Here is a 24631-nt window from a genome sequence, read left to right as displayed (position 1 = left end):
GTCGATAAATTCGCTGTAATGCGAATCGTCCGCGACGGTTAATTCCGGGACTGTCGCGTGCGATTGACGAAATGAAAAACGGTTAAGTCGATTGATGAACGTGCGTGCACAGATTTGTGAACACGATAATTAAAGTCCGGATTTTGTTACGACTGACAATCAAATCCGCTCAAATACAACGATTCGTGTATATATGCGTTTCATTGAATAATTCAATGAAATAAATACATCATCTTTTCGGCTTCTCTTTCTCTCTATCATTTTCAAGCTAATGATTTGCAATCTCTTTAAATCCTCTTTTCCTGTAACATATTATTAATAGCATAATAAAAATTTAAATAAAGAAAAAGAGAGAGAGAGAGAGAGAGAGAAGAGATAATTACTGTAGCTTAATACATTGTAGGTTTAATTTATATTTCTGGATTTTACCACATATGTTATCACAAATGATCATAGTCGCGGTTATAAATTTTGCGAAATATTATAAGTTTAGCATTAAAATAAATAACTCTTTGATTTACAGGCGGAGATCGAAAGTCGTAATATCCTCCGCGAAGCCTGAGGATAGTGGCAGATATGAATGCGTGGCTGAGAGTACTTCCGGTCATCAGGCCTCACTCGCAGCCCAACTTCTAGTCGCTCATGATACCAAAATTCCGGAAACAAGTGAGTAGACACCATTATACTTGCGTTGCTCGCGATAAAAAAAAATATATATATATGTATAATAATTTTAAAGAACATTTGCTTTTATGCCGAATATAATATTTGTATCTCTCTCTCTCTCTTTCTTTCTCGATGTGTAATTAAATTTAATTAATTAATTAACTTTAAAAGAGATAATGTATCGGTCTATAATATAGAAGATAGTGCATTCAAAGATATGGTAATCGCAAAATGTATTACGATTAATATGAAAAAGTTGTCACAGAATAAAAATAATAAAAAAATAGAATAATAATAAAAGATATAAAATGTCGCGAATCACCAGACAAGTGATAGGTTTTATCGATTCTATCGATTCTCAAACAATACGTTTTCGATATGACAAAACCGATTGGCAAAGATTGTTAACTGTTGAATGCTGGTTTTCATGAGAGGATCGAGACGTGTACGAATGTCGATACTTTACGCAAAGCTTTCAGATAGAAAGTCCTTCGAATTTTTATCTGATGTTATCGTAGTCTCGTTTGTTACGGTATGCAACAGCGCGATAGAAATTCATTGATGTGCTATCTCGAATCGTTCTATATACTAGCGGCTAAAAATCCTATGATTTTTCTCACAAAAAGCAAAGCTATTTTTGTGAAAAAGTACATTGAATCCACGCTGGTTAAACAAATAAAACAAATTGTATATAGTATAGAGAATTTGTCAATTATTATAGATCTAATAGCACACAATTATTTTCTGTTTTTTTTTTTTAATGAAAGAAATTATCTGATGACAATCGTCAAATTTCACCGTGATTATTCGTCCGACGACAAAAAAAGACGATCAGTTATTTTGAGAATAAATATAGTAATGATTCTACTAAAGTGTTTAAATATTGACTCGATAACAGTTTCCTCCTTCACCTTCAACATTTTAATATACCCATGTTGAATTATTTCTAGCTCCATTTTTTATCCATCAATTTTTAATTCGATAAGCGCAACGAAACAAGATTCGAACGTGAGTCTCTTATTTTTCATGTGTAATTTTTGAAGTAGATTTGATATAGTGATGCAAATATCGCGTATTAGAAATAAATTGTTCGCAATATAAAAAATTGCAAATATCGATTATTGGAACAGATTGGAAAAAAGTTATTTTATACCTTTTCTTTTTTTACAAATTTCGAGTTTCACCAGTTTGCGTTAAAACTTAGGAGAAAACGAAAAGAGAACTTATAATAAAGGAAACAAAACAATTTCTAACTGAGCAGTTCTTGTTAACACAAATGTGAATGCACGAATTTTTAATTAAAACTGCTGAAAAATTTTGCTCGTAAAAACTATAAAACATACTATAATAATTTCTCTATATATTATACACACGTAAGGAGGAGGTTGTCTTTAAAGAAATGTTCAATTTTATTATAATTGAGAGCTATTTTTAGAGATAATTTTATTATAATCTACTTCGCGTGTTTAATTTGACAACTAGTGGAAACTTCATCTTAGGAAATGTGGCAGGCACATATTCCATTCATAGACATCGTCATATAAAACCGAACTCGGGAAGAACCACGCTTCTTCATGCAATTTCATGGCAAGGATCGATTACTTTCTCGACAGCAGCGAATTTTCAAAACGTTTTCCATAATCGTCGCGAAAATGATTTAAAATTCTGTCGCGCGATCGCGAGAAACAAGCAATATCCATTTTCGGACTATACGAGCGATCGCTTTTCGTCAACGTTGGCATCTTTTATAATCTCTCCTCTCGCGGGTATATTTTATACACGTATATATAGCACGTTACGTCTGCGGCCGACGGACGATCCGCAGTCGCGGCGAGAATATCGATCCTGTACACATAGCAGCTGCCCTTAGGGCAGTGGTTTATGGCTTTTCATAATGCTCGCAATATTTGGGCGGCACCTTTTGCCGCGATATTTATGTTATTCCATGGCGCGCCCGCGCGACGCACTTTAGCAAAGTTTATCGATACCTCTCTTTATTTTCCGCATCTTGCCGCCGACTAAAATAATAAGTGTTGCCTACGGGAGAAATGCCGCGAGAGAGAAAGTTGAAATTTATTACGTGTAACTTGAGTATTTACGATCCATTTTATCGCCTACCTAATATCGAGTAGAGCAAAAAGTAACTGACTCGTAATTTGTGATTTCTGTTACGAATTACAAATCGGACTTGAATACAATTTTCACTTACAATTTAATGTTAAACAAAGTTCAAATGGTAAATATAATAAAGTGATATAAAAAATATATATATATCGCATAATCACATCATTAGATTAAAAAATAAAATCAATTCTTTAATAATCGAGAGGATATTGCTGAAAAGAGCAATACTAATTTTGCGACACTGTATAAATATAATACGAGGAATAATAAAGTGATATAAAAATATATATCGCATAATCACATTATTAGATAAAAAAGATTAATTCTATATGATAATCTTGAGGATATTAACTGAAAAGGGCAAGAATAATTTTGCGACACTCTGTATATGGTATAAATATAATACGAGGAAGAAAATAAATGGCATTAAAGGCATAAAACTGAATCACTTGTGCTTTGTTAGGAGCATTTCCTCGGAATTTCATTCAATTCACGATGCGTCAGCGGTAAATTCGCGACAGCAAGAAAGCGAAGACCGTTCTCTCGCACAGGTCGGAGGGAGTCGGCATCGCAGGTGATAAACCAAGGATTAAGCACCTGATGTGATAATGCTTGTACGGCTCAGTGGTTCCAGCAGGGGTCGGTAAAGCTTGCGGTGCACCGACGAGCGGTTCCGCAAGCTCGTATGACGGACAAAGGACGACAATTACAACCTGCCCGCCACGTCAGGGTTTCATATAGCTCTCTCTGCTGATGGCAGAACCGTTTCCATGCACGATGATTCTATAAGGTCTACTATACGCGCTGTTACAGGTCGGCATATTGTCGTAAATGAAGTTCTTTGTAATTAAATTTTCTGACGGTTTTCTAAAAACCCGACTTGACCCGCTCTTGACTTGAGAACAATGGCGTTTAATAAGTTTCGAGAAAATTTGTCAAAAAATTAAATTAATTGATTGAACAAGCTGATGTCGAAAGAAATATATATTGCTGAAAGTTTCTTTTATTAATAATAAATTGTAAATTATTTATTATAGTAATTTACGTAAATTATTTTTTATAAATACATACATTAATAATTTTTTTATCTATTGTATATAAATAATGCATTAAAAATATATTAACTTTTATATAGATGAAAATTTTAAGGAAATAAAAAATAAATAAATAATATACAATTTATTATTAATAAAAGAAACTTTCGACAATATATTTCTTTCGACAAAAGTTTCCTCAATCAATTAATAAACATTTTATTAAATTTATATATTAATAATATATTATATAAACACGATGTTATTAATAAATTTAATTAATAAAATTTGTATTTCTTTTATTTTTTCTATTATTTTTTTCAAAAAAAAAACTGTACAGCTTGCGTGCGTGAGGAAAATTATTAAATCTCGCGTGAGAAATGTTATTTATAAATTAATCCTTTGCGAATGAGTAAAAAATTATACGTTAACGAGTAAGGTAACGAGAAGTAAATGCTTTTTTGTATGAAAAAGTATTAAGTAGATTAAAAATGGTAGATAATGTGGCAATATAGAGTGCAATTTATAAACTTCATTTTTGTTACACGTATAAAAATTAATCATTTTCATTTGCATTTAATAAGATAAAAAAATAAAATCTGTTTATTTCTTTAAATATACAAATTTAATACGTCGGTATATTCTCTTTCTATTTATACCTATGTTAATTATTATCATATAAATAATTTTAATGTAAAAAATGCAGGAAATATGTATGAAAAGTACGCTTTTCTTTTGACATATTATTGTAAGATAATTATTTTATCATATTATTCATAAATATTTTTCAATAATATATGCGAGGATTTATTATTAACCATATTCGTATCAATTTGGTGCATATAGGCTACACATGTACGAACACATATAATTAATTATGATAATTACAAACTCACCAATTGTTGTACAATTGCTGCTTCTCGTTGAATGAATGGTTGATTCGCTTACCTTTCTGCCCGATGCTTTGATTACGGCAATACGTGAAATACGTGAGTGTGTGTATAAAAGTAAATACTTTTAAAAGTGTAATATTAAATCGTATAAATTTATCGCACGCGTGACTATTCTTTATGTTGTCTTTTCATCACTAATTTCGGCAGTAGTTGCTTCTACTAAAAGTGAGCCGGTAGATTAGGTATTGAGTGAAATATCGAGGGCTCGCGTGTAATATTTTTCTCCCGCTTAATACGATAGTGAATAATAATTGCTCATCGAAGCATAATAATAGCACCACGAATATTAAATACAATCGAGAGTGAAGTATCGATTATCGATTTTTTCACGATGATCCGGAATAATCATTGATGCGTTTTCCATCGGTGAATTTTTGCGCGTCGAAGGTAAAATACGCGAATCTGTATGATATAAAAGTAAATACGTTTCAAAAGTGTAGTATTAAATCGTATAAATTTACACGGCGCGATCGTAATCGAGTGCGTTTTCGCGAATTATTTGTATATAGATGAGTGAATCTTCGTCGTGGAATTTCGAAGCAAATCGACATCCATCAGTAAATATGAGTGCAGCAGGTGCATAACAGTCGGTGAGTAAATTATTTCACGGATATTTTCGTTAATTTTTTTATCTCGAGCACGCGTAACGAAATGCGCTCGAACCAATTTGAAACATAAGATATTAAAGACTTAAAATTGTATTTCGTCCTTTTGATATCGCTAAAAGTTATTAAATACTGCATTTATAAATGTAATTTTAATAAGAGCGATATGGTAGAAACTTTCCGCATAAAACTTAAACAATTTCAAAATAAACAATTTTACATAAAACGAATGTTTCTGAAAAACGTATTTTTTCGGGACATTCTCTCTGCTTTCTCTTATTGTCAGGAAACATTACACATTCAATTTAGAAATATAAAACGCAGAAAGAAGATATGCTTTTAGCGTTGATAATAAAAAAATTTGTTAAAATTAAAATGTTTTAATCAAGTTTTAATTTTGTTAAAAAATTATTTCATTGTTTTTATTGCATTGTGTATACGTACACATGTGATACGCGATGCGATAAAAACAATGAAATAATTTTTATACATTTCTATTCCGAATTTGCAAATAAGTTATTTCATTATTATTTTTCGTTATTTCCATTGTGACAACAAAATATTCGAGGAAATATTTTTTAACCGCAAATCATATAAATTCACACACGTATTGCGCTGTGAAACATGTGCTATACCATAAAATAAAATCGGAGCTAATATGTATCCTTGAAAGGTGTATACAGTTTTTTACACAAACCTTTGAACGAGGCACAGTAATAGGTTCTTTTTTCTCTTTTTGAAAAAAAATTTATACAACAATTTTAATATAAATTTCAATTTTTGTCATAGTCTTTTATTCCTATATACAATGAATTAATTAACGTTTTTACAATCAGCCAAAGACTAAAAATAAAAAATCGATTTTAATATATAATTGACATGGTTGATATATGAATATAATATAACTGATTTAATATATAATCTATACATAAAAATATATTATTATGATGTTTTTTTTAAATCGGTCAACAGAGCCGTGTAAAAATTTTTCGTGCTTTGGCTCTGTTGACCGATTTAAAAAACATCATATTTATATTCTTAATATTGAGAGCCGATAAAAATATTTCTTTCTAAAAATATATTATGTATGTATAAATATTAAAAAAAAATTTCCTCCATTATGCACATCTCTCGTTCAAGAACGACTCGAACGGAAATCGAAAATGAAATAGATGCGGTTCATCTTTCGAGACGATATGCTTGTCGATCCGAAGCGTCAGAGGCCGTGGACCCCCGTGTATAAGTCAACTCTTTCCGGGTAAACGACGCGGAACGCGCATTATTGTATCAAGTTACACCGCCGCGCGGCAGTAAAGCGTGCCATTGTAGCTGCAGCGGCAATTGTTAGAACGTAGTGCCGCTCACCGGTGAATACGTAGCTCGGGATGCGGGGGAGAGGAAGAAGAGAGTAGGGCAGAAACATTTGAGCTGTAGTAAAAGTTTGTGGTAAATGTTATTGCACTCTAGCGTACTGAGCGCACTTTCGAGAGTAACTCTAGGCTTATAAAGTTTACCGCAATCTGTTACCCACAATCGGACCTCTCTCTATCGTTCTGACTGCGGGGGCTAAAGGAGAGAGGGAGGAATTAATGTCTATACGACCGTTTGGTCGCCGATATCAGGGCGCGTGCATAGTTCTTAGTCTTTATTTCTCTTTTCTTTTGCTTTTTTCCCCTTTTTTGTTCGCGCGAAAGCTCTCTCTACGAAGCGATGAATCGAAAAAGCGAACGGTAATTCACCTTTTCGAAGTAATACTTTTATAGGAAAAAGTAGGATCATTTAAATATATATATCCGAACAATTTAAATATCATTTGAAAGTATTTTTTTGCGCTTTTCAAAAACGCACATTCAACATTCTTTTTCGATATGACGAAAAAAAAATTTTATTATGATACACAACTTGTGTGATTTAGATTATTTAATTCTGTTTACATATGTATACCTATATATTTGGATATATCCCCTTTTGCTTTCATGGCAAAATATGTTTTTAATAAATGTGTCACTTTTAATAACGAATTGCAAAAGCCACACATGTTACGAAAAATAATTTTCGATATTACATCATCGGGAAAAACACCAAAGAGTGGCAAAAAATCAAAATAAAGAGACGTGGTTATTAATTCCGCGAATACGCGTGCAAGTATTGCTAAAAGAATGAAACTCTGAAAATCGAGAAAGAAAAAGAGAGAAAAAAATATCGGTGAATTTATTATACAGAGGCGACGTAAAAAACATTATGCTAATTTAATAAGAAAATTGCGCATTGGTTGATAAAAGCGATAGTGCCTGTAACATTTCTCGTAAATGAAAGAAACGACGGAACGTAATGTTTCGACAATAGAATATATTTATGTGTATAATTCGAATGTAAGGGCAAGAGGAAATTGAGAAAAATAGACTCGCATTTGATCATAGGAATAATTTAACGCGCTTACAAATCCGTCGTAATGCTCTACAATTCTCGTTACGATAATTACATGAGCGTTCTATCAATGTACATCAGATTTGCATTTGCATTTAGACATTTGCTGAATGTTATATCGTTGTATCGTTACGATCGAAGTCGAACAATGCCGAATCTCTGATATAAATTGAGTTACTAATTCTTTATATTTATTTTAGAGAGAAAAAATATATATTTTTCCCTTATATTCACAAATTTTTCGATTGTGACATTTTGTATATAAAAATTTAGATATGATTTACGAACACGAAATAAATATTTTATTGTAGAAAATAATAGAAATACTTTTAAAATAAATTTTTTTTTTATAGAAAAATAAATTAATTCAAACGATATTTAAACAATTATAAATACAATTTCCAACAAATTTTGTGAAATTTGAAAAAACTTATTTTATCCTGAGAAGGACCAGTGATATAATAATAAAACCATTTATTATGCTAAAAGCTCCTTAAAAATACAATAGTACGCGGTATGATGCACGAGTAACATGATGCAAACTGACAAAATGATAAATGGACAAAATATAGTGTGATATAATTCTATAACATCTAGAATTTCAATCATGTATAATATAAAAATCAATATAAAAGATTTAAATATTCAGAAAATAGAAAGATATTTTGTAAAAAAGAGAAATATATCAGAACAAACAAAAAATGTTGACAGAAAAAAATATCATACATTATGATAGAGCACTTGTAACATTTTAGATTAATAAAATATATAATGGTTAAAGAAGATTACCGTACTGGGCGTGGTTAAAAAAAATTGTAAGAATAACCGAAAAGAATTCGAAGGATCGCGATAAGGCGCGCCGTAAAAGAAAGGCCGACATCTCACCGAGCGCGTTTAATATTCTCTCTCGAAAGTACGGAAAAACAGAGACAATTAGGAGACTCGGGCCAGCAGGGCACGAGGCAGAATGACGAGATGGAAGCAATTACAGCGGGAAGGTAAGCTCTTCTTCGTTGTGCCCCAGCGAGTTTCGCGCGGACGTTGCGAGAGAAGAGCGATAGTCCTCGTCGCTGCCTCGTCTTTCGTACTATTGTGTCTCGAGAGTGAAAGAGAGAGAGGGAGGGAGTGAGTGAGAGGAAAGAAGAGAGGAGAGGTAGAGAGGTCCATACAGTAGCGCGCCAGAAGGTCGGGAGACTTGTGTCGCAGATATACGACTCACTCTTCTTGCGGAATTAATTAAGAGGATCGATGGAATCGCTTAAGCAACGTTCCAGCCGATTCAGCCTCTGTTCCTAACTAGGAAGCGCACGGGAACTTTAAAAACTTTACCGCTATTCTGGAGAATTATCGCATTCCTTCTTTTCAGGAATTCCTGAAGGAAAGCTTGATTTCTCGTCACAATTGGAGGGAGGGAGAACATATAATACTAATTAATAATCGTATATTAGTTCTTAATATTAAATAGAAGTCTGGTTTCGAGACAAACTAGAAGTGCATCGAAAACAATTTAATTTTTGAAAAATACTTATTGTGCGGGAAAGCAATTGTTTTATTCATTATATTATTAACAATCTTCTCCTTTAAAAAATTAGTAAAAAGTTTCAAATTCAATTTCTTGAGCTAAATAAATTCCTAAAATGATCTAGGTTCTTCCTCTATCTCTCTCTCTCTCTCTTTGTCACTTACGATGTTAAACATTAACAACTGCAACGAGAATCCGCTGAGATTCTTTTTGGAAATCTTGAAACATAAATCTAAAAATATGTATACGCGTCGAAGGTATTTTTGATTTATCGCGTATTCCTTATCGCGAAAGAGATGACGAAGAAATTGCGTCCTGCGGGGACGTCTCAACCGTCGTGGAAAAGTGTCGCCTTCGCATTGTTTTGCAAAGGGAATGCATCAAACTGGAAAGTAAAGCCAGCGAGACCGTGACGCGCAATTCTATGCGAGACTCGTCTGAGCGTACTGAATAAACAAACCGGACCGAAGTGGAAAAGGACGCAGAACAGACGGGCCGGGCTATAGCTATTGCTATACTACTTGTCTGGCGCGACGCGAGGAGCGTAGCAGCTGTAGCGGCAGCCGCGTTATGCACGGTTACCTGAACGCGAAGACCGCCGGTGGATACGAGGGAAAAGGGGGAGAGAAGAGACACGGGAAAGCGATTCTCAAGGTATCTCGGACACATTGTCTCTTCGCGAGTGGACAGAATGTCTCGCGCGCCACGTACAAATGAAGATAACACCGAGAGCGGAGAGAGAAAATCCTATGCATTCATCCGCGTGAAATTCAGCTTTTTATAACAAGTGGAAAATATAACGATTTTCAATCTCTCCTCGGACGCGAAAACGTAGGTGCAAATGCGTTGCTTTCATACGCAGTAATTACGTATTAAAACACTGGAACAAATATTTTTTATTGCGTTAACAAAAATTCTGCTCGAAAATGGACGAAACAGAATTACTGGAATCTCCCAGAATTCCTTTTAATGCAACATTTTTTTCAGTTTATATATATGTATATATATATATATCATAAATATGAATATATATATATATATCATAAAAATCGTCATTTATTAACTTTTATTGAACGTTAGAAGCATCCACATCTTGTAATAATTTACCGAAATGCTTGCTGTATTTATTAATTATTGACAATTCAATGAAAATTAATCACATTTTGATGAAAGTTATTGGGAAAGAGTCTATCGTTTATAATTATTTTGAAAGATATATGTCCGACAAGTATTATATAGCATCATCTTGTTAACGACGCAATACAATCCGCGAGAATTGCCCATGATGTTCCCGAGAACATCCACAGAGGATGAGGTTTATGCATCTTCGCGATACAAACTTCAAAGTTACAAACTAGGTACTGTCCGAGTTCGTCGAGCATATAATTCCTGTCGAAGCTCTCAGACGTGCAACAATAGCCGTTTCGTGTATTAGGCGATATGGTTTTCACACTTAGACTGCACCTGAACGAAGCTTATATCTCTCAGGAGAAATCTCTTTATTCATCATGTTTTCTCTCGTCTCTCAAATCTCTATTTTTTGATTCCCTATTCATATATAACTATTACCGTATTTCAACTCTTATTCTGTCGACTGAAATATATAGTTACAGTATATCTATGACACGAAAAATAGCTCGCACGTCGGATTAATTTTTCTATCACAATATTATATTGCAAAAACAAAAACAAAAGAAACGCGCGCGCGTACAGAAATATCATTTTACTATATTTTACACCGCAACGTAAATAACATCACACACACACACACACACACACCCGGTGCATGTGAGATTCAATGCCGTCTGTGGTGTGTCGGCCGACGATATCGCGGCACATACGGTGCAAGTACAAGGAACGTTTACACGCCTACGTGCGATTTAGCCGGCGAGCGAGCGACATCAGGCACCACCGGCTGCCGAGGAATTTCCCGCGGCCCAGAATCCCAACAATGGAGCCGACCCGATGAATAGATAGGGTCTGTTTGCCACGCGAGAAAGCTCGCACAGCCACTACCTCCTACTCGGAACTGTATGTGTATTCCTACGTTTCACTCACAGTATTACGTATACATCACGTTGTGCACGTTCACCTCTTACGATTGCGCCCTTGCAACGTGCATGCCGCGCGTAAATTACCAATGACTGTATTCCCCGTTCATTCACTCCCGAGAAATATTCAATTCTGAAGTGTCTCCGAGAGAAGATCCTCTTACAAAGGAAAGTGGACTGCTTTGCCGAAGGGATATATGAGAGAGGACTGTAATTCAAAACAGTTTCATGTGATTACTGCGCCTCTATGTGTGATTGAACGCCAGTATTGTTTTTGTATACAGAGCATACATTTAACTCTTTTCTTTGATATACCATATATGTATCTCTCGAAATATCATGCGCATCGAAATTTGAAGCTCAAGTGAAAATAATATTGGTAGCGTTATATTAGTTCCGTGTATCGCGATTGAACCAGATTATTACAAGAGATGTGACTTTTATTAGTAAATGCTAGGTACTAAATTTTACTAATCCAATTTTGCCTTATGTAAAACGAGAAATATGTTTTCCACTATATCGAGTTACAAGTTTAAAGCTTTATATAAACTGCATACCTTTAACTTTGTACCAATAAACGTTTATAGGCGAAATAATTTCTCTAAATATTTTAATAACATTTAACGAATTTAAAATTAGTAGAGAATATTGTCTAATTTTTTATAAACTGTAATTATCTTTGTCTCTTTTATCCACCTTCACTTTATATATATATATATATATATATATATATTTATAAAGGTGCATTAAACGCTATTATTCTTTGTTGTATATTTTTCAAAACCGTAATTAAAACGTAGATGAGACGCTTATAATGAGACGATAAATAAAAGAAAACATCAATAAAAAGTTTGCGCGATCAAGATTTTAAAAAATGCTATTTTATGTGCTTCTCGTAAAGAGGAAAGATCGTAGAAAATTTCCTCATCAATATTCTCCAACGAGATTTTGAAATCGAAAATCCGACTGAATTATCCGCGTAGAAGGAGACGGTAGGGTGGAAGAAATAAATCCTTCTCTCTTGTCGTTGCTTATCAACAAAACTTCCGATCCGCAGCAATACGGCGAACGACGAATTTGCGCGAGATGCGACGCGCAAACTTTTCAATTTATTTAAATTCCCGGCGTTTCGTTTTCCCGATTCCATCATTTTCGTTCGCACGCCGTGTTTGCAAACTTCGAGTCCGCGTAGAGTTGAAGATCATCGTCGCCGGCAAACACCGGTGATTCTGTTCTCGAGCCGTGTTTATCGCGCGCTCTCTCTCTTGGTTTTTCGGCGTCGAAATCGCGACGGTGGATGAAACCGGGGAAAAGCGCCCTATTGTTCAAACGCGAGCACCGAGAGAACGCCAGAGAGTTTTCAGGGATGCCACAGGATCCGATGTAATCGGCAAAAAAAATAACAGAACGAAAGCGGCCCGGAGCGCGGCCGCCTTTTACACGTTTCCGTGTTACACAGATTTTGCGCGACTGTGGCATCAGAGAATATAACTGATCGTGTCGACACAAAACATCCGCGTGTAGCAAAATATCAGAGTCGCCACAGGAACACACAACTCGAAAATTTACTAACCTGCGCCGCTTTTTTCCAGTGAGTATAATAGACTTCCTCCAACTTTTTCAAACTGAAATCCTAACTATATAATTGTCCAGGCGAGAAGATTAATTAAAAGGAGATAAAAAAGGGAAAAAATGAGATAAACCAAGATATACATTTGCATGAGAAAAAGTAACTTTATTAATTTTGTGCGTATAAATATTATTTCTTTTGTGATATATATCTCTTTTAAATCGTGATGTCCTGAAACAAGAAAGAGAGGAAAAATATATTTCATAATTTGCGTGTCACGTAATTATAAATTATTTCAACGTTCTCTTGGCGATTTCTTTCCGTTTCACGATATAATAAAATGTCGCTAATATTCGGATTCTCATTCTCCGATTGTCGAAGCTGTCTCTCACTTTATATCGGTATCGCGCGGTTGAGAGGAAGAACGCAACACGTTTGAAAAATGGCACGATGAGAGGAAAAAGAGAAGCAGTCGGGAGAAGCCGAGGGAAGGAAGGGTTCGTATCGTTCCGCTAAGGCGAATTTCGAATTCCGCTCAGAGACATTTGACAACGTAAGTTGAGATCAGCAATATCCACCCGGTCTTATTGAATCTTGCCCGTTCGTGCGATACGGTCGGTTGGTTGGTCGCGCACGCACGCCTGGGGTGTCCAGAAAGTAATCCAAAGTGAATTGACTCCCTTTAGCATCTCCAACAGGCGACTTTTATACTCACGAATCTCATAACGCGTTTGCCTCGTTAAAGACATTGTGATAAAATTTCGGACACAGATTCTGCTTTTAATATCGATTCTTCGCTTTTTTCTCTCTTTTATATTATTATATCCAAAATTTAATTCACTCTAATGTGAAAAAAATCTACCATATAACATGAAAAATAAGTAATAATAAAAATGATAGAAATAAAACTTCTCGATGTTTATGTATTTTTTATATATAGATTCTACTTTATGCATTATTTATATGCATATTTTTATAAATGACACATTACAGATTTTTATAGAGTTATTTATTTTCCTACAGGCATTTTCGAAAAATAATTTTGAAAATGTAAGTTTACGTCAATTCTTTTTATTCATAATCGATGCGTGCTTAATCTTTCCTTTTTAATCCTCGGGAATAAAATACTTCCACGTAAAATAACATGACACGCCGTGTTTAAAAACTGCATTCGGGAAAACACTGTCGATGCAGTCCCCATTTTTTTCTGAACACGTAAACGTTGTTTCACGCGGAATATTTTTTCGGGATTAAAATTAAAGTGAATACATATTTATGCGAGCGACCTATACACCGGCATGTTACATCATTCATAATGTATGTACCAGCGGATATTTTTACTCTGAAATAAAAGTAACATATATATTTTTATTTTTACATCGCGCGATATAAATGCAAAGCTATTCGGAAATTCTTCGGTTTACACAGATTGTTTTCCCGTAGAATAATACTTTAAAACGCATAAAAAATATGTCGCATCGAGAGGAACTATTAAATGGAATTAACGATGAAATACAACGAAATTGCAGATGTCGAAAAATAATTCGTCTTAATATAGGTTAATGAAATGTTGCATTGGAAAAGAAAGGAAGAGAGAGAAAGAGAAAAAGCGAAGAAAATAGAAAGATATGAAGCCGCACATGGAAGACTGCTCTTCTTTCGTCAGTAGTGAAAACTTTTTCCTTTGAGGCTTTGTCGTGACTCTTCCAACAGCGAAAATTCTCTTTGCGAGAATAACTTGTATTGCTCGCGTCCTGATCGGAGTTAAAAAGAAGAGGAAGACTCGTAAATGTCGGACCGATCTGTCAACTTTGCCAAACGCGATATATACGCTTCCTAAAAGATTTAATGACAGTTCGTTCGTTCTCCGATCATGGATCGAAAAAAACCGCGAAACGCTGCGATTCATAAACTGCAGACGCGAAAAAATTTCACGACATCCGCTTGCCGATTATTTCTTCCAGATGACGCGATAAAATTTTCATGCACAGCACCATAGCTGTTTTAAAAAAGGAAATATACACGAAACGTCTTCCTAAAGGATTCGCGAGCTTATTACTTTTTCCGTCTTTGAATTGTACAAGACGGGCGCGTGACTATATTATATTAACATTAGAAGTCGCTCGTCCATCCCGATTCGTTTTCCCTTCAGTCACGACCAATTCGCACGCGATGATAAAACTCAGGAAATGCATGTTCACGTACTTCCGGCATTCTAGGACGGCCCTTTGTGCATTTGCATACCGCAAACGTCGGAAGCTTCATGCTCGTATTGTTGACACGTAAATAAGGAGCGAAGGAAATACGAAACGTCATAGTTACAAATGCATATACGTAAGATATTCCTGGTTTCCAGCAGGTATTTTGCGAGAAGCTCGCGAGAAATGTGGCGACCGCGTCATTACGAGATCTCTTCGTCGCATAAGAAAACGAAGAAATCCCCTCGAATGACCCCGACGTTTCCGTTAACGAAGGTTTTCTGAAAGTGTATCCAGCGCTGAGAAATGTAACCCGGTCTTGACTCTCCGTCTCTGTCTCTCTCTCTCTCTCGCTTGTGCTTTTTTTCTCCCATACCTCGCTTATCTTTAACGTGTGCCCAAGCTTTGCTACGTCTGCCCAGTCTGCACTTCTTCTTGTATAAGGTTTGCGAGACCTATTCAATTTACTTCCTCTTTTTTTTCCGTTCGAGGGTTGGAATCCGCATCGAACAAAGGGAGGAAACGTACGTCCTCTTCCGGGAGGAAAGAACTACAGCCTCTAGACGAGTGAGGAGAAAGGGGGGGGGGTGGAGGGGGAGGAAGGGAAAGAGAATTCCGTTTGGTAAAGCGCAACGTGGAGGTACCTCGCCGGTGCTTAAAGCTTCGAGGGTGCTTTGAAACTTCACAATTTCATTCCTGCAAACCTGGACCGGTACCAGTAGATTCCGCGCGATTCTGACCTCTCTCTTTCTCCCTTCTTTCCATCCCTTCTTCTATCTCCGACCGCCACGCCGTTACCATCCCCCGTCTGTCCCAGATTTTTATCTCTCCTTCGACCTCCGAGTTAGTGACTTTTGCCGCGAGCTACGAAATCCGCGCCCGGTCACGTAAGGCGGATTATTTCGCTCTCGCTTTACTTACTCCGACTTTACAAAGGAAACTGCGTTACTCCGATCCGAACCGAGCAACGTGATTCGAGATGCAGAAAACTGTAAACAATTCAACGCGCGTCAAACGATCGATACCGTCGCGTTGGTCAACATTGCTCGGCTGTATACCTATTATGTTAAACACGTTACATGATCGTTGCGTAAGCGCGCGCCGAGCCGCGAGAAAAATATACAGGCGAGGAAAAAAATTGCCGGTGCGGCGCGCGTGCACACAAAAGCGCGTAAAAAACCCCAAATAAATGCTTCCGAGCGAATATTTTATAGAGTTGCGCGCGACGCGTTTACGGCGCGCGCGCCGGGATCAAGTTTTGTCCCGGTTTTTTTTCTTTTTTTTTTTTTTTTTATTCTTTTTTTCCTCTGTTTTTATCGTGCGCCATGCGTCATTCGCGATAACAAAATATTCGGGCACGTTTATTTGACAAAAATTCATTTTCCACTATTTTTCACACCACATCGCTCGCGCTATCGCCAACTTCTCGTATGTCCGTTCAACCGACAGGAGTAGCAGCTGCACACACAAGGACGTGTCTATTAAAACGAATTAAAGCATACAGAGCGGGGACACATGCTGAATTAAGCTACGACTCTCCTTGCATACGAAGCATCCTGGAACGCGCACACAAGTGATTTTAAATAAAAACACCGCGAATAATTAAAAAGCTTTTTTTCTTCAGTGAAAATACCTAAATAATGATGGTTCAAAGTTTAAATTGTATATATATATAATAATTTAGTGTGCTCTTGATACTTCCATAACAATTTTTATATGAAAATAGACTGGCTATAAGAGCTGTAATAAAAATTTTTATTTTAAGCTTAAGAAATATAGATAGAAATTGGATTAAAAAAAAAAAAACGAAAATTTCACCATCAATCGCGTATGAAATTTTTACCGATATTTTGCGTTAAGTAAAAATTGATTTAAATTTCTCAATTGTCGGAAATATTATATATTACTTTTTACATACACGGAACATATTGCGTGTACCGAGGCATCGCATCATATTTTGTGCCAAATATTTTTCTTCCACCGGGTAAAAATCACGCTCGATTACTCGTAGTAGCGAAGAGAGAGAGAGAGAGAGAGAGAGAGAGAGAGAGAGAGAGAGAGAGAGAGAGAGAGAGAGAGAGGGACGAACGTCACGCGTGCAAACCGGTGATGGCCAATAAAAGAAGATACACGCGCGATCGAAATTCGATATTTCGTAGAACGTAAATGGGACAACTCGGTGTAACAATACGCGAGCCAATCGCGAAATCGAATCTCTCGCGTCTGTTTTGTGTGGGTTGCGGGCGACGTTGACACGCGTAACTACCGCGATATAATTCAACGAACGAGTTACGAACGCAATTAATTCCTGAATACGCATTCTGCCCTACTTAACTTGTTGTTATGCTTCTCGCGTGTCCTAAACGCGAATACCTCGTTGCATTCAGTTGTTGGAGAAATATAACGTTTGACTTTCAATCCCTTAATTTTCGCCTATTAGACTCTAATTATTACTGAAAAAATAAAAATTGCTCCACATTTTTTAAAAATAAATTCTTTAATTACTTTTAACTTTATTTCCTTAAGAAAGAAATGGAATAAAATATTATATAAATATATATCTCTCTAGAAATATAATTTTATACTGAAACGCGTGTAATAAAATGAGCACGTTTATAGATTTTCTGCGAATTAAAAATAAATTATTCGCAATTTGCGACAGAGCTAAAGTAATTTAAAACGTATGCCGTAAATCGAAAATGAACGCATAACGGATTACACAGATTTTAAGAGTTAATTATACACGTGGCACCGACCGTGCAAATAGCGGGAAAACGAGTTGACGCATCCGGTGAATGCGTTGCACGGAATCGTCTTGGAGTTCCGCGGCGTTTAACCGGTGACGAACCGCGCCGCAAATCGACGTTTCGGTTTCGGTGAACCACCAGGCACGATTAATGTTTCGGCATTACTCGACCGCTCGTTACTCGGCTAACCGCTGCAGGTTTAGACCGGAAACAACACATTTGCCGAAGAGTCGTCGCATAAAAATATTGAGGCAATAATCACGAGTAAAATACGCGAATAAACGTTTGCGCGATATTTTCGAAACGCGTTACCGATTTTTCTCGCCGGATTTACATTCCTCGTATAGAGGCTCTGCTACAGCGCTTTACACAAAATATGGAATTTTTTTTAATATCATACAGTTTCAATGATCATCTTTCGCTCTAACGAATTAAAAAAACATGATGTGTCTGGATTTTTCGTCGCTGATATTTCTATCAATACGACGTGGGTTTTCACGATATCGAGTGATTATATATGTATACAGCGTGCGTTGTAGAGAATGTGCAATATACGCGAGCTGTGTATTTTTAACGGATTAAACGATTCATACGCGCGAAACATCCCATCCTCGCAAAGAGGAAGAGAGCAGTATCGCGGATTTCACGACACGACCTACTCTTTTCCCTCTCCAGACCGAGAACGGGAGGAGATTAAAAGTTCGGCGAAACCTCCGCACATGGATCCTTGATCGTCGCGAATCTGGACGAACGCGCTCGGATATATTCATTGTATTTTGCGTGGACGGGGGCTTTGTTGAAATTTTCGCTGTTTAACGCTGGTGAATAACGAGCAGCGGCGATACCCGGACGCGAAAATGTCGCCGCTGGCTTCCGACGAGAGGGAGAGAGAGAAAACGGATAAAAACGATATGCGGTCGAGATAATTTCAGCGAGCCCGTAATGAGTACCGAGTCCTTTATCATTTATAATATACGCTCACGTGGAACAAAGGGCTGAGAAATGTCCGCGGGAACCAAACGAGCAGCGCGCGCACACATAGACAGGCAGACTTCGGTGAGATAACAACGAGAGAGGGTTTAGAATTTTCGTCGTTCCCTGTACCACGGACGTATGTGTATGCATATCTACGTGGATCGGGACGCAATTTTCGAGAGATTCATTCCAACTTCGTTCGCGAAAGTGTTATCGAATAACACTTGGAGCTGCGAACAAAGCGTGTTTCTAGGGTCAGAAACGGCGCCGTAAATAAAGGGTCTCTCGTTTCCGCGTGTGCGATTCAATGGGCCGCACGAATGCTTGTCGAAAATAACCTCGTTATGCCCAGTTATCGATCGCGCTGATTGAAGCACCGCCGGCTATTCGGTCCGACAAATTTCGGCGCAGCATCGCCGTGGGTTAGCGTGATAGATCGTTCCTGATGTTAGACAGGAGCTAATGGCTCCCTTCGGCCGCGTGTCAAGCGACCGCCACGCGCAGAGGCACAAAGGTGTGCCAGTCGATATTAACTACAGCCTCCGACCATTAAAACGACGCGCGAGCAATTCGATCTTCGTTAGGTGGATGATGCTGAACTTAATCCTTTATCCGGCTGTCTATTCATTTTGGCGATACCATTTTTTCACATTTGGCTAAAAAAGTCAATTCTGCTATAAGTTTCCAACATTTCTTTACTGTAATTGTTATGCGGTTTCCAAGGTTTAATCATTAATCCTATACCTCTTCCAAGAGATTAATATTCGATTTTCGTTAGGTAGATGATGCTGAACTTCGGGTGTCTATTCATTTTGGCGATATTATTTTTTTCACATTTGGTTAAGAAAGTCAATTCTGCTATAAGTTTCCAACATTTCTTTACTGTAATTGTTATGCGGATTCCAAGGTTTAATCATTAATCCTATACCTCTTCCAAGAGATTAATATTCGATTTTCGTTAGGTAGATGATGCTGAACTTCGGGTGTCTATTCATTTTGGCGATATCATTTTTTTTCAACATTTGGCTGAGAAAGTAAATTCTGCTATAAGTTTCCAACATTTTTTTTTACTGTAAGTGTTATGCGGATTCGAAGGTTTAATCATTAATCCCTTTTCTCAAGAAAATATTTTAAATATATTTATCTTGGAAGATTAAAAATTTTTTCATCCAAGCTGGATATTTATTTATTCTAGCGATAGAATTCTCTTTTTTATATATTTAACTAAGAAAGTAGAATGTTACTATAAGTTTAAAAAATCTAATCTCCTTCCAAGAATTGAATATATTTTAAATATATTAATCTTAGAAGAATTAATGATTAAATGAATAACGCTTTTGCTGAATCGGAGTATCGCGAATGAAAAATGCACGCGTCAAACAGTTTTAAATCACTCTTAAATTAATAAGAGATATGGCGAATCAAATGTCCGCAAATAGATGCGAAAGTAGCTCTAATCGGCTTGATAATCCGACGATGTTCCAAGTTTTCAATAGTCGAAATTGCTCGCGAGCTTTGGATAAGCGCGCTACCGGTGCTATGTTTCGTTTTTTTTTTTTTTTTTTTTTTTTCATCGAACATTTCTTCGATTTGATTTCGGATTTGCGCGAACCCATGGTAATCTGCTGAAAACGGTAGTTGAGCGTTATCGAATCGTGTAACGATCCAATCAAGGTGAATGTTTCGCTCTTTCGCGCATTCGAGAGAAATTTTTAATCTGCTTTTATACAGCGGATTCGCTCGTGTCACTTATCGCTAAAAAATTTCGCGAAATATTTCGAGCATCGTTTTTCGCGCGATCAAATTTAGCCGTCTCTACCAAAGAAAAAAAAAAAAAAAAAGAAAAATCGATCTCCTCGAAATATACCGACGATATATATTTTCGAAGCAAGTACGTAGTAATATCGACATATGCAATATCATCCTCCACACTCTCGGAATAAATACCGAATACAACCCGCTAAATTCCATCATCTCTGTCCGAAAAGACATTCGTTGCTACGGAACGTCTTCGTCGAGATCGGAAATGTTGGAAAATTGGCAACAAACACGGATCTATTTCGTTTGTTGTGGGGGAAAAGTGTATTTGGCCCGAGGGGCCGCACCAGGTTTCGTTTATTCACGTGTGTAACGACGCCGAACTCGGTCGTGAGGCGAACCGGAAGCGAAACGAACGAAAGAGGATGGGCGCAGTTGCAACGCGTTGCAGTTGCAATGTGCGATGGGGTGGTTGCAGCCTTTTTACGCGGATTGCTCCGGCATGACGTCGCGATGTAACATGTAACGCAAAAGGAAGATTGCGCCCCCAGGTGCTGTTCTCCAAGTTACCGCACGAAAATGCGTTTCTGTAACACAACTAACATAAGCGAAGGCAGCTGTGTACGTTTACTCTACAACGACGCTCTATTTCATCTATACGCGTATATGTGTATACATATATGCGTATGCGTATTACGCCTCTACTTTGTTAGGTTGAACACTTCGTCGAAGAAATGGCTTGTGCGCGACGGAGCGAGGCATCGCGTTTCACGTAGATTTTCGACACGAAAAATGAGACGCCGTCAACATTAATTATATAAATAATTTATTTCCAAAGCTTGCTGCCCCCTTTCGAAAAATTATAGCGATGACAAGTATAAATTATAGAGATAAAAAATTGCAGAGAACACATCGTCTGACTTTGTCGTACCCGACTACAAATATATCTCGGCTAAGAACCGTCGTGCAAGTTGTAGGGCAGTCATCGTTAGACCTTCGTGTTTCGCGATATATATCGCGATCGGTCATTCGTCTTCCGCCGAAGACGTCGTAAGAGGAATCAGCGCGTCTGCCAACGTGGTCCAATAAAGAAAAATTACATTTTCATCGACAAAACACAACCCCAACGAGACATACCCCCTTTTCTTACTCTTCCCTATTCGAGACGGGTTGCATGACTGTAATATGTTCTAAGCTGTCATTCGTGACGAGTTTCGCGAATCCGTGCGCACACGAAGTACTTTGTTATTATTAATCTCTCTTCGACAGGCCAGAGAGTAGCAGAAACAGAGCGAAAGGGAGTGGATAAAAAAATTTAAATTTAATCACACCCAGTGCGGCCGTTCGATAAACTCTCGACTCGTAGCGCCGATGCGTTAACGACTAAAAAACTACAGGCGCGGGAGGATTTAGCCTTTTATGCGACTGAAAAATCCCCACGACTCCTCTTTCGACCGCCAGCCTCTCGGCCGGAAGTATTTAATTCCATAACGAACTGTCCTATATCGCCCGAGCTGTTTTTTTTTTTATTCGGCGGCCACCGCCGGTGGTACTCAATTAAATCGCAATTTTCGGCTCGCCCAAGCGCGGCTTGATCATCGTCGTTATGATCGAGAGTATGGACGGCAATCATCCGCTGATTGATCCGAACGAGCATTCAACTTTGTTCGCGAATATCCCTATTGCTCCGTTAAAAAATTATCGCTCTGATTTTTCGGGGATTTTCAATTTATAGAATTTATGGAAAACCGCCAATTTCGGCTATTGTATCTTGAACGTTGTGAGATATATATATATTTATTCAATAAATGTGAATGCAATTATATAACATTGAAAAATATTGTATAAGATATTTAATGATTGAAATTTAATTTTTATACATAGCTAAGGAACTTTAAATAGAATTAATTTTTAAAAATAAAGGTGATTTTTCAAGTTACTGCAATGCAGAGTTGAAAAATTCGATAAAAATTATTTTTCGAAACGGTGCAGCGCTTTCACACAATATTTAACATTATTCTCACATCGAGGTAGAAAACGATCTTTTCTGATAGCGACAAAATGCACTACGAAAGTTTGCTTAGTGTTTTACGATAAAGTTGTTTCTTTAGCAAGTTTGTGTTTGCTTGTGAAAGGTTTCGCGTCACGAAGAACTTAGAATTAAACATTTAATCTGGCAGCGGTTTCTCGCGCACTGCGACATTCCGCGAAGAAAATATTTCCTGCTTGACGAATATAAAAATTAATTTTATGAAAGTTTCGCAAAACTATTTTCCTTTCTTACAATTGACTGAGATTTAGATTTGAGCGCTTATTTTGCATAATGCAATACCTTCATGAATCATAATTAAAGTTTATGGACAAAGTACATAATGATATAAAAATTGTTTGAAGAAAATTAAATATTTTTATTCTATATAAAATACTTATTATATTTTATGAAAATATTTTGAGATATTTGTGAAAATATAATAACGTATAATTTATTTTATTTAAACAACTTATTTATATTATATATTTACATGATAGTTTTAATTTTTTTATTTTCATTCTTTATTGTCTACTTTTATCGAAATTAATGGAACATGTATAATATGAATGACGAGATACGCCGAATTGGTATCAGATGTCATATAACTATTCATGAAGTATAATAGATTAAATATTAAAAGCTCACCACATGCTCTCTCAACAAAGAACCTGAATGTCTGATCAGTTTCGGGCTATACTACTGCGGCGCGAATCAGACGTCAGTATTCGCTTGCATTCCTGGAAGAATGAAATGGAAAATTTATTTCAACCGACTGAGAATTGTCGAATGTATTATATTGAGTCTTTTTCACGATATTTTACTTTAAGTATCAACAGAAACATTAATATTTAGGAAGAGTTTCGCAAATAAAAAATATCTTCATATGTTCCAAATAAATAGAACCGTTAACAGTAATTTAAATAAACGATAATTATATAAAATATAAACGTAGATATTTGAGAATCGCTAGACAGAATTTAAAAAAGGTAAGAATCTTCTCTCGATCGTACTAGCAAATATTATTTATTCAATCACAACGTTTCGACTCTTTTTTGAGTCCTTATCAAGTGATTTCTAAAAATAAAAATAAAATTATAATATTAAGATGTCAAGAACGAACATAGTGTCGGTTTGACAACACGTCAAGACTCTTAGACGAGTTACTGGAGACTGCAGTCTTCTTGACATCTTAATATTATAATTTTATTTTTATTTTTACAAATTACTTGATAAGGACTCAAAGAAGAATCGAAACGTTGTGATTGAATAAATAATATTTGCCAGTACGGTCGAATTATATAAAAGTCTGTATATATTTTTTTAATTAAGTGTTATTTATATATATCAGATGTTACAGAGAAAATTACAAATATATTCAATTTTTACAAATATTGACCATTGACAGTAATAAACGTCACTATATCATTTTTTTCCTTTTAATTATAAAGGACAAAACAACCATTACCGAGAATTAATATTTTTTGTAAAACACTTCAATTATCAATATTCAATAGGACGTCCCAGTGCACCGTAAAAATATCGATAACTTATTTAAACATATTTAATTTAATTTAAACATATTTTTGTCAAATGTCAACATTTTTCTATATTCGACGGATAATTGGAAACGATTGGATGAAAAAAATTCACGTACCTACTGTTTCCAATTAGAATGCGTGAAGCAAATTAAAACACATTTCGATTGACGAATCATCGGATTAATAACCAGCCATCTGTAGGCTTTTAATAAAAAATAAAAAAAAAAGAAGGAACGGAAGAGAAAGCGTGATCGTAAAATAGATCGATTAGCTTGACGCGTTCAAATAATCGGCAGGATCACGGAGGATTAATGATGCGAATTTTACGAGTAAGATCGAAACACCTGGCCGAGCTAGTCCCAGAGACAATTCGTATCCTTCGATCGAAAATAACACGAGGATCCGAAAGAGCCGGACAGATTAATGACCGC

General features: G+C 36.2%; 2 protein-coding genes across 2 annotated transcripts in view; one reads left to right on the top strand and one right to left on the bottom strand.

Moving 5' to 3' along the window:
- vn (membrane-bound neuregulin protein vein) overlaps positions 1–24631 on the top strand; it is a 275654-nt gene that overhangs the window by 213368 nt on the left and 37655 nt on the right. The window contains 1 exon segment of the mRNA XM_029302567.2: positions 524–666. Coding sequence (XP_029158400.2) covers positions 524–666 — 143 coding nt within the window.
- mad2 (mitotic arrest deficient 2) overlaps positions 23328–24631 on the bottom strand; it is an 80771-nt gene continuing 79467 nt past the window's right edge. The window contains exon 4 of the mRNA XM_085485618.1: positions 23328–23399. Coding sequence (XP_085341744.1) covers positions 23343–23399 — 57 coding nt within the window. The 3' untranslated portion in view covers positions 23328–23342. The remainder of the gene's footprint in view (positions 23400–24631) is intronic.

Source organism: Nylanderia fulva, unplaced genomic scaffold, assembly GCF_048542155.1.
Source record: "Nylanderia fulva isolate GAGA-0341 unplaced genomic scaffold, ASM4854215v1 Scaffold38, whole genome shotgun sequence".
Taxonomy (NCBI): Eukaryota; Metazoa; Arthropoda; class Insecta; order Hymenoptera; family Formicidae; genus Nylanderia; species Nylanderia fulva.
This window is presented reverse-complemented; position numbering and strand designations above follow the sequence as displayed.